Source organism: Haplochromis burtoni, unplaced genomic scaffold (assembly GCF_018398535.1).
Source record: "Haplochromis burtoni strain Fernald_Lab_line unplaced genomic scaffold, NCSU_Asbu1 Contig_366, whole genome shotgun sequence".
NCBI classification, from domain to species: domain Eukaryota; kingdom Metazoa; phylum Chordata; class Actinopteri; order Cichliformes; family Cichlidae; genus Haplochromis; species Haplochromis burtoni.
This window is the reverse complement of record NW_024582727.1, coordinates 466,177-477,934: the sequence shown is the minus strand read 5'-3', so window position 1 is coordinate 477,934 and position 11,758 is coordinate 466,177. Positions and strand designations below refer to the sequence as shown.

Genomic DNA, 11,758 nt, shown 5'->3' with positions numbered 1-11,758 from the left:
CATTTCCTGTTTTTACCTGAAAGGAGTGGCACCCATTATGCTCCTCTGCTGCTATAGCCCATCTGCTTCAAGATTTAATGTGTTGTGCGTTCAGAGAATGCACTTTCTGTCTGGCTATTCTCATCTGACTTCTGGCATGACCAATGCACTTCCCCCTGAAAAAATTACCACTCTGTGGATATTTTCTCTTATTAAATTACTCTTTTGTAATGCTCAGTTTGAACTTCAACAAGTTTTTTTGACCATAGCTACACGCTTAAATGACTTACTGCCATGTGACTGAGTCACTAAATATTAGCGTCAATGGGCAGTTGAGTGGGTATAACTAATAAAGTGGCTGATAAGAGTACATCAGGGGATCAACCAGTTACACACAGTCCTGCTTTGCCATAAATCAACCTGTTTGCCCAACTAGAGGACCAGTCAGGGTCACGTTTGAATTAAATGGGTAGTCCATTAGCATGAATTCTGAACAGATTGGTGTTAAAATTAGATAATTGCATTGCTTGTGCCATAGATTAGCATCTTGGCAGGTTACAAAACAAATATCTGACAAACACAGTGAGTTCTTTTGTTTTTATTGTTTTTTCTTTGTTTGTTAATTTTTATTTATTTGTTTTTTGGGGTGGGGAGGGGGGTGTCTTTTACTCTTAGATGATATTTAATAAAAATATTTTGTTACAGACTCCTTCCAATCCTTCTTCATTTTTTGTTGCCATAGTACCAGATGAGGAATCCAGCGCATATGACAATGTCATGTTGGATTGCATTTTGAAAAATGGCACAAAAGTTATACACAGTCCATTAAAATGCCTAAACTTCCATATGTGATGTATTGGAGTGAGACCATCCTCACCTCACTCTCTCTTAGTCTCAACTTCTGAAAACTTCTATTCTGATTTCCTTTTGTGTTTGGGGATTGGTTTGAGGTTTTAACTATAATAGTACATAAGCACTATAGGCATAAACCCTTTTTCTGCTTGAAAAACTGGTGCAATGAAGTGGCTGTTATACTTCCACCTGGCCTGACTGTCATTATCCCACTGATTTCAATGTCAGACAAAGTACTCAACACATTCCCTCCAACACTATCTGCTGCAAACAGGCTCCATGTTGATCAAAGTAGGGCAGGAGAGAAAAGGATGAAAATGCTGATAGTGATGATGACAGTGATCACTACTGTGATATCCTCAGTATTTTGATACAAGCTGATAAAAACGGCCTCTTTCTGCACAATTCAGGGCCATTTTTCATCAAGAAAGGACAGCTGTAATCATCCCTTTTGCTTTCCTGTCCCATCCGTCTTCCCCTTAGCATGCATCAGGATCAATCTAGGTTCATTTATTTTAATCATCTCTTATTTGCAAAACTGACAAAGTCAAAAGAGGACAACAGAAACAAAGTTAATTTTGAAAATAAGTCAAAGTATACATTTATACAACTCCATTCCTCTGGAGTAACATTCACATTTTTTCATTAGAAAACATAATTTTTAAACCCCCCCCCCAATCTGTTTTAAATTAAATAAGTTAATTGTCAGCATTAGATTCTCTATGAATTTTTTTTTTATCAAAAATATGCACAAAAAAATCCAAACCTCAGACATGAGCAATGATACAATTAAAAAACAATTAATTAACAATACATTTTGAATCCTATAACTTTTTTAATGATAAATTAAGTGTAATTTTGAATCTTTGAAAAATATATGTGGATAATTTATTTGTCCACCTTTTTCATGTTGATACAGTGCACCCAATCTGATTGTTCAAACCTGATAAGTATAGTTATTCCACCATAATGTGAGAATGTTCATAAATAGATATTTTAAATGGAAATTTAAACTTTTACCATCCCCATGAATGTTCAGTGTTGTTGACATCAATTCCAGCTCAAATAGGTACATTTTTTAGAAAAGTTCTGATGTGCATAAACATTTTATCCCATTTATTTATTTTTATAGTCAGCTTTTTACACGCTAACCTTTATTTTCTTTGTATTTAACTGAGTTCTTTTGTGTTATGAAGTTTTTAGCTTATGGAAATTTTGTTGTGCTACATACAAATTTCAAGCTATTTATTAGTTTTAGCTGTTGTAACAAGGATTTCCCAACTTTCAGAATGAAAAAAGTTGTTATTCTATTGGTAATTAGTAATTAGTAATAGTAATTACTCTTAAAAAATCCATAAAATCCCCTAAATTGGATAGTCTATGATAAAAACGTGTATACAGTAAGTGCTGTTTTAATAATTTCTATTGTTCCAAAACTTAGCATTGGTTTTATAGTAGGCCTACATGCACTCTATACACAATTAATGTCATCATTAATTAAATAAAGTTTATAAACTCAGATATTATTATTTTGAGTCACTAACTCTCACGTGACTGTCATATTGTACTACGTAACTGTCCTCATAGCAACAATATGCAGCCGTCAGTACGTCACCACGGTGTTCTCCATTGTCCATATACCATGCTTCTGATAGGAGACCTGTCGTAGTGAACGTGAAGTACAGAGTGAGTCCTTCAGCGTTGTCATTTTTATATATATATATATATATATTCAAATTGTATTTGCCGTCTGGCACAATTAACAATTATTTGTTCCCTCAAACTGTTGCTAGTTAGCTAGCCCGGCTCTACTTTGTGACTAGTAGTGATGTTGCTGGTATGCTAAATGCTAATGCTGTTGTGTTTTACGTGCAGTTTTGCATTAACTTGGTCTGATGCTAACACATTAACTTGGATCATACTTTTGAATGCTTTTAATTGTGTCCCTATATATATACTAAAAGCATCACGAGCATCAGTGATTCAATTAGAAGGTCATAATTTAAGTACAGCTAATAATGCTCAGCACGATTAGCTATGGTGCTTGACGGACCAAAATGTCTGGTAAGTGTACCTCTTAAGCTGTTTTAGACGACTATCGTAGATTCTTCAGTTAAAAAGAAAAACAAACATGCATCGTTCGTCAAAACAAAACAGGGACTGCTTTTGATAGGCGCAGCGGTGCTATTTGTTTGCTAACAGTGTGCTAATAGGCAAGTTGCGTAGCTAAGAGCTGTACAAATCCCAGCATCAGAAAACCTAATGTCTGCAGCTGATTAACGTCGTGTTTCGTGTTGGTGTTGAAGGGAAAACAATAGATAGGTTTACGCCACTATTTAAAGCCGCGTTTGAGAGAGAACTGTCCTTTTGATACAGGATACCCGAACGTTAAGGGCTAAAAAGTAATTGGACGTTTGGGTGCTGAATATTTTGTGTAGCAGCATAGATTGATTTGCATAAAGCACAAATTGAGTTTGCTTTAAATGTCTTTAAGTGTAACTCGCCGTCAATCTGAGGTGCAGACCGTACAGGTGAACTAGACCATCATTACAAAACAATCTCTACATTGAAGCAACTTTGTGTTATCGTACACAACCTACCTACGGCACTGCGGTACCTTTGGTATTTTATAGGTATATATAAGGGTATGTATTTTCCTATGACAAAGGGAAGTATGACTGAATGAAGGTAGACAAGAAACAACACAGCCAGGAGTTTTCAACCATAAAACTCCTACTCTTTCAAACATACTTTTGTGGAGTCCACCAAAACTCAGCAGCATGTAGGCCAATGCTGATTGATTGGCAAGTGGGATGAAACTGCTTCTTTTGTTCTGGAGTTCACCAGGAATGTGGGAGGCAAGAAAAAGATTATGTATGAAAAGCATAGACTTGGCTGCAGAAAACAGTATAGGCCTTCAAAGTCTGGAACTATCTTGCTGACAAATTGTCAGTGGCTCTCTTATAGACATTTTTCAGCCCTTTATGGACACTAAAGTTTACCCCAACTCAGACACTCCTCACAGTGTTACTGGAGCTTAAGGTAGTGGCATCCAGAGGCTAGATTCCATATTTGTAAGACTTTTTATGGCCGAGCACAATAACCTCAGTTTTATCTGAATTTAGAAGCAGAAAATTGGAGGTCATCTACCTACCTTTGAGACATTCCTGCAGTTTAGTTTAACTAAATAGTGTGTGTTATCTGTTTTGGATAGATAAAGTTGAGTATCACCTGTATAACAGCAACAATGTATTCTATGCCTTCTAATGATACAACCTAAGGAAAGGATGTATAATGTAAAAATAATTGGTGCTAGCACAGAACCTTGTGGAACTCCATAATTAACCTTAGTGTGTGAAGAGGACTCTCCATCTGTTAGACAGATATGTTTCAAAACACTGCAGCGTACCTATAATACCTATAGCATGCTGTAATCGCTGTAATAATATATTATGGTCAGCAGTACAGAATGCTGCACTTTACATATGGGCACATAACCACCTGCTAGCATCTCCTTTTCATAGCCCAATTTTATTTGAAATACTATCAAATAAAATATTATCACTTTTATGCTTTATAATGATCATTATGCAATAAAGTAAAAACAATTTTGCATGGTTAAACATGCAAAGCTTATCTGCTTTTTATAGTTTTTTTCTTCTCAGCTGTGTTTTTCTGCTCATGACATCTTACTCAAATGTTGCATTCTTGTCTGTTGGTTTCTGGGACTCCCCCATGTAGTGGACCGCAGTTTAAAGCGACGGCAGGTAAAACCACTTGCTGCCTCTCTGCTTGATGCCTTGGATTATGACAGTTCAGATGACAGTGACTTTCAAGTAGGAGATGCTTCAGGTAAGTATGGCCTTTGTGATGTCTAACAGTATTAAATACATGCATAGTTTTTTATTGTTCAGAAATGAACAGTCCAAATGGCTTGAGACTAATAAGCTTTTGGCTGGCTAACTTAAATGCAAAACTGTTTTATTTAATTTAATTTAATTATTTATTTATTTCTTTTTTAGAAAAGTTGAAATGCTGCGCAAAATTTAATAAAAATGCTATGACTTTACAGTATTAGAAAATAAAAGAAAATAATTTAACTCCAATATTTCATTTACATAAAACAACATATGAAATGATGAATTTTAATTTTCTTATGCACAAGTCACTAATTTTGGAATGAAACTTTCCGGTGTAATTTTCTTTTTATGAATTTCGTCATCTGTGGTTCATAATAATCCTAAATTTCAAAAATCTGAAAAATATCACATTAGGCTTTCTTCTGATGATTTTCTGAAATTTTCTATAGGGTTATTTTCGGGGCTTTGAGCGGACCATTCACAGACTTTATTGTACCCTGCTACATCGATTTCAAAACTAGTTTGGATGTGTGTTTGGAATAACTTTCCTGCTGGATAAAGCCGTTGCATCTCAGTTTTAACTGTTAAGCTTTTGATTTTAGATGAAGTTGAGGAATTTGGAGGAAGTCAATTCCTCCAAATCTTTCTATACTAGAGGATGATGCCCATGTGAGCAGCTGCACATTTTAGGCAAGGCAAGTTTATTTGTATAGCACAATTCAACAACAAGGTGATTCAAAGTGCTTTACAGAGACATTAGAAACAAAAACAAATAAAAAGCATGATTTAAAATTGATTAAAACAAGCAAACAAACAAACTAGTTAACAAACAAACAAACAAAACAGTATATAAAATCAAAACAGATAAAATCAGAACAGTAGATAAAATCAGTAGTTAATGTAAGTTTTGAAATTTAAGCTTAAAAGTGTGGATTTGGTGCTTTATTCAAATGCAGCTGAGAACAGGTGAGTCTTCAACCTGGATTTAAATAAACTGAGTGTTTCAGCTGATCTGAGGCTTTCTGGGAGTTTGTTCCAGATATAAGGAGCATAAAAGCTGAATGCAGCTTCTCCGTGTCTGGTTCTGACTCTGGGAACTGATAAAAGACCGGATCCAGATGACCTGAGGGATCTGGAAGGTTCATACTGGGTCAGGAGGTCACTGATGTATTTTGGTCCTAAACCATTCAGAGCTTTATAGAGCCAGCATCAGAGACTTTAAAGTCTATCCTCTGACGGACAGGCAGCCAGTGTAAAGACCTCAGAGCTGGACTGATGTGGTCCACTTTTTTGGTCTTAGTGAGGACTCGAGCAGCAGAGTTCTGAATGAGCTGTAGTTGTCTGACTGATTTTTTAGGTAGACCTGTAAAGATGCTGTTACAGTAATCAAGCCTACTAAAGATGAATGCATGGACTAGTTTTTCCAGGTCCTGTTGAGACATCAGATCTTTTATCCTTGAAATATTCTTGAGGTGATAGTAAGCTGACTTTGTTATTGTCTTAATGTGTTTTTCTAAGTTTAGGTCTGCATCCATCACTACACCCAAATTTCTCGCCTGGTTTGTGGTTTTTAGATGTATAGATTGAAGTTCTCTGGTGACCTGTAATCGTTTTTCTTTGGCGCCAAAGACTATTACCTCAGTTTTGTTTTTGTTTAGCTGGAGAAAATTGTGGCACAACCAGTCATTAATTTCCTCAATGCATTTACCAAGAGCCTGTACAGGGCCTCGGTCTCCTGGTGACATTGTGATATATATTTGTGTGTCATCTGCATAGCTGTGGTAGTTTATTTTGTTGTTCTTTATAATCTGTGCCAGTGGGAGCATGTAAATGTTAAACAGAAGGGGTCCCAAGATGGAACCTTGGGGAACTCCACATGTGATACTTGTCTGCTCAGATGTGAAGTTACCTATTGATACAAAGTATTTCCTGTTTTCTAAGTATGTTTTGAACCAGTTTAGTACAGTTCCTGAAAGACCTGCCCAGTTCTCCAGTCGTTTGAGTAATATGTTGTGGTCAACTGTATCAAATGCTGCACTGAGATCCAATTTTAGTCAAGCTTTAGATGCTGATTTTGAAGCAGGGACTTCTTTCTTGATTTGCACAGTCTCAGCCCACTGCCACATAAAACTTCAATGTGGGCAGAGACTGTGAAGGTAATTATGTCGCAATATGTGAGAGCTTGTAGAATTAAAACATGTTCTTTTAAAAGAGAAGACGTTTTCTTCTGACAACCCTTCCAGACAACTCACACTGATTTTAGTCTTTTTCTAGCTGTACTGTCGTGAACTTTAAAATTTCACACCCTAACTCTGGTGCCTGTGGAGTTTGAGATATAGGTTTTGGGTGTTTTGCAGTTTCTCTTGAGCATTGCCTGGTCTGATCTTGAGGTGAATTTGGCATGTCGTTTGTGAGAAGATTGTGGCATTGTGTTAACAGATACCTAAATGCTCCAGAGGTAGTCACCCTTGCTGATGATCAGTTAATTAATTTCATTAGTAGCACCTGGCTGCTACTTAACCTCTTAATTCCTGTGGAAACAGTAAGGGTGTACTTAGTTTTTTGTTTTTTTGTAGAATTTAACAGAGTCCTGTGAAATCAAATGACCCCTATGAGCAAGCGCTTTGGTGACAGTGGGAAGGAAAAACTCCCTTTTAACAGGAAGAAGCCTCCAGTAGAACCAGGCTCGGGGAGGGTGGGCATCTGCCGTGACCTGTTGGGCATTATAAAAGAAATACATCAAAGGAGGCCCTAACCACAGAAGTCAAAACAAACACTGAGGAGGTGTATACATATGAAGTTGAGAAATTTGTGTTTGTTTGATTATTTCTGTGCTGTGAGAATGCTTCTTGACAGTAAATGTTATTCCATTTGAAAGCCTGTTTATTTACATGTTGCCTGTTTTCTAAAGAAAATGAAGTTGTGGGTCCCAAATTTCTTTACTTTTTGCTATTAAGTTCACTAATGCCAGTTTGACTGTAAACAGACCCCCTCCTCCACATTGTGGGTTCTGCTGGAGAAACACCCAGACATTTCAGTGATCTCACAGACACTTTCTTCTCTGTTGTGACAGGGTCAGAGGGCACAGGCAATGGCAGTGATGAAGAAGGGTCCAAAGTGAGTACAGGCGGTTCAGAAAGTGATTCAGATAATGCTGCTTCAGCAGATGATGGCATAGATGAGGAGGAGACCAAAGACCTGGCTGCTGAGGAGAACTTGACTGAGGATGAGGAGAAGAGCAAACGGCAGCAATCGTCAGACAGTTCCACCAAAGACACTCCCACTGTCATCGCACCCAAAGGCAGACGCAAGACCAAGAAAATTTCAGAGCCTGCTGAAGCTGCTGAAACTGGATCTTCCTTAGTGTCTGCATCCAACAATGTAAATGCTGAAGAGTCTCAAGCTGAGCCCAAGAAATGGAATTTCCGCAGGAACCGCCCACTTCTGGACTTTACCACCATGGAAGACCTGAACGAGATGGACGACTACGATAGTGAAGATGATAATGACTGGAGACCCACAGCAGGAAAGAAGAAAGGCAAAGCAAACTCTCAGAAAGGAGGCACAGATGAAGAGGGTGGTGAAAGTGCTAGTGATGACGATGACAACGATGACGATGATGACGACGACGATGATGATGATGACGAAGATGGCGACGGCAATGATGATGATGATGACAAGGAAGATGGTGAGGACAACATTAATAGTAGCAGTGATAGTGACAAAGAAGCGAAGAAGTCCAAAAAGAAGACGAAGAGCAGCAGTGCTTTTGATGAAGAACTGACCAATGATAGCATGTCCCAGGGAAAGGGCAGCGAGGTGAGTACAAGATCAGACACATTTCAAAAAGCAGTTCAAACCAAATAAACATTGTTAATAATAATAACTAATAAAATGTTTTTGATGAACACCATTGTTGAATGGCCACCCTTAATTACAGGATGAACACTCCCTTCTCTGTTGGTGGAACAATGCGTCATGTCAACCAATCAAAAAATTATATTGTAACGTGGCATTTGATTGCTTAGGAAGAGGGGGAAGTTTTGCACGTGTGTAGTGTTGTGTAGTAGTGTAGTTATTGGCTTTGTTTTGTGTGTCAAAACAATGACTCCACTACTGAATGTCACAGATGGTAGCCAAAAAGCCACCAAAGGTAGATGTAATGATGCAATGTCAACGCTGTCTCCGGGTCTAAAACAGGAGGAGTGACACCATCTGTTGTCAGGCCCGTGATGTGCTACCCTGTCTTGGTGTGGACAGAAACTATTTTTTTGAGTGGCAAAAATAATTTGTGTGGCATCATTTTGTGGCACCTGTTTTGTAAATAGTTTTAAATGGTTGTGGAAAAAAACCAAACAACAACCCAAAAAAAACCTAAAGCATGGCAGCATTTCTAGGTAAATATTATGTATAACTTTATTGTTTGCAAAATTTGTGCTTAAGTTTTAAAAATTTACAATTTATATATCAAGTTAGGAAAATAAATTGTGTTGTGGTTTTTATTAGTCTAAAATCGAACTACTCAGATTTTACGATTGGTTTTGTTTTTATGTGAGTTTAGGTCAATTGTGTTTGTCAAAATAAAGAAAATAACTGTAAATTCAGACATGGTTGTGCTGAAAAGCATAATACCCGTGTTTAAAGGTGAAATAAAAAGATAAAAGTCAAAAATGGCCAACTACACCCGGAGCTCAGAGGATTAATGTGGAGATGGAGCCCACCTACACACACACCACAAAGAGCAAAGAGGCAGAGTCATTATGAAACGCTGAGCTCAGGTTGAGTGAAGGAAAACACAGTTCTAGCATCCAAAACATTCTTGTAATTACTATTAAAACCTTTACTGGGTAAAAAAAAAACAAACCCAAAAAGAGTGGGAGGCGTTGAACAAAACACCCGATCAACAAACTCTGACATGAGGAAAAAGCGAACAAATCATTAAAAATATTGGCCTATCAACACAATTTAAAACTATTGCAACATCTTGTTTTTAGCAACACAAAAGCTTTGCATCAAAGTACAGGGCAAACTAGGATGCTGATACTGTATGCTGGCCTCTTTTCATTGCAGTCACATGCAGACAAACATGTACAAAAGCTCATAACCATGAACACACCAAATCTGAGTAGAGCCGCTGCTCCTCCACATCGAAAGGAGCCAGCTGAGGTGGTTAGGGCATCTGACAAGGATTACTCCTGGGTGCCTCCTGGGTGAGGTGTTCCGGGCATGTCCCACTGGGAGGAGGCCCTGGGGGAGACCCAGGACATGCTGGAGAGATATTATATCTCTCGGCTGGCCTGAGAAAGCCTTGGTGTTCCCCCAGATAAGCTGGAGGAGGTGGCTGGGGAGAGGGAGGTCTGGGCTTCTCTGCTTAGGCTGCTGCCCCCGCAACCCGGCCCCGGATAAAACGGAAGAAGATGGATGGAGGTTGAACTCTTGTTAATAACAACATGTAATTTTTATTGTTCATTTATTAAAATTCTTTTTACATTCAATTCAATTTTATTTATACAGCCCTAAATCACAACAACAGTCACCTCAAGGCGCTTTATATTGTAAGGTAGACCCTACAATAATACAGAGAAAAACCCAACAATCATATGACCCCCTATGAGCAGCACTTTGGTGACAGCAGGAAGGAAAAACTCCCTTTTAACAGGAAGAAACCTCCGGCAGAACCTTCCTGAGCCTGAGAGAAGGAAGGCAGGATAAAGACTAATAACAAGTGTGCTTTAATGAAGAGAGGTCTATTAACACATATTGAGTGAGAAAGGTGACTGAAAAAGAAAATACTAAATGCATCATGGGAATCTGTTTTCTTCTTCTCTTATATGCTGGTTTAGTGTTTTATCTATTAAGAATAGAAACTTTTCAGGAGTGTTGTTGACGCCTGCTCCAAAATCAGAGATAATCTAAAATAAAATAACCATTTATTAATATCTGTAATATCTAAGAGCTTAATACCATAAGTTTGTTTCAGCTTATTTGCAGCTGAACTAAATTTAAGGCAGCTGGCTTTTACATTGGCACCTTTGCTTGGTGCTCCATAATACCAAAGTATAACACGAGTCATAGAATGCCTGCAATCCAATGAGAGGTTTTGATGTCATCATAGTAAATTCAAGAGAATCAACTTCAACCGTTTCCATGAATGTCAGTCATTGGGTTTGTGACTCTGACTCTGCTCCCTGATTCCCCAGGGTGCTTTGCTGGATCGGTCCCAGACCTGGAGCACACAACACATTCTCATCTGCTGCGTTTGTCTGGGAGACAACAGCGAGGATGCAGATGAAATAATTCAGTGTGACAACTGTGGGGTGACCGTCCATGAAGGTAAGGTAGAGTTATTTCAGTATAGTGTGCATGTGCGTGCATGCATGTATGTAGGATGGTGGTGCGGTGGTTAGCACTGCTGCCTCACAGCAAGAAGTTCAAATTCACCATCTGACCAAGGTCTTTCTTCTATTTGGAATTTGCATGTTCTCTTTGTGTTTGCATGGGTTCTGTCCAGGTACTCCGGTTTCCTCCTACAATCCAAAGACATGCAGTTAGTGGGGTTAGGTTAATTGGTAAGCTAGGTAGCTATATACTCTTTAAATACTCTTTAGCGTATTACCAGGTATAATCGTAGTAGTAAAAAATAATAATATTAATGAGCTATGAAAGACTTCCTGTAGCAGTTATTAGGGCAGAAGAGATGAATAAGGCAGTTGGTGGATAGAGAGATGAATGCTTTCTCTATTAGCCTTCTTCCACTACTACAGACTCGCCTCTGTTTTAGTTGTTTTCCATAACAGTCAAGTATAGGGATGGGTATCGTTTAGGTTTTATCCAATACCGGTGCCAAACCGGTACCTTTGAAACGGTGCCGATGCTCGAACCGATGCTTAAAGAATGGAGAACACAAACTTTGTCCAAAAACCTCTTATGTTTTTATTTTTAGAAGTCTCTTTTTTTTTTTTCTGCAAAATGATAACCAAGTTAGCCTTTTCTGTTGATACAACATACCTCCTTTGGTTGGAACCGGTGCTTAAACAATGGCAAACACAAATTCTCTCATGTTTAGC

The 11,758-nt window shown here is 38.1% G+C and overlaps 1 protein-coding gene across 8 annotated transcripts in view; it reads left to right on the top strand.

Annotated features, from left to right (window-relative positions):
* The first annotated feature begins 2,424 nt into the window (after nt 1-2,424).
* Nucleotides 2,425-11,758, top strand: part of phf14 (PHD finger protein 14) — a 144,934-nt gene continuing 135,600 nt past the window's right edge. For 6 of the 8 annotated variants that reach the window (XM_042228923.1, XM_042228921.1, XM_042228926.1 and 3 more), the window contains exons 1-4: nt 2,564-2,895; nt 4,573-4,683; nt 7,765-8,510; nt 10,892-11,024. In XM_042228923.1, the coding sequence (XP_042084857.1) occupies nt 2,889-2,895; nt 4,573-4,683; nt 7,765-8,510; nt 10,892-11,024 (997 nt within the window). In that variant the 5' untranslated portion in view covers nt 2,564-2,888. Of the gene's footprint in view, nt 2,518-2,563; nt 2,896-4,572; nt 4,684-7,764; nt 8,511-10,891; nt 11,025-11,758 lie in introns of those variants that run through there. The other 2 variants (XM_042228922.1, XM_042228928.1) reach the window with 2 other exon arrangements.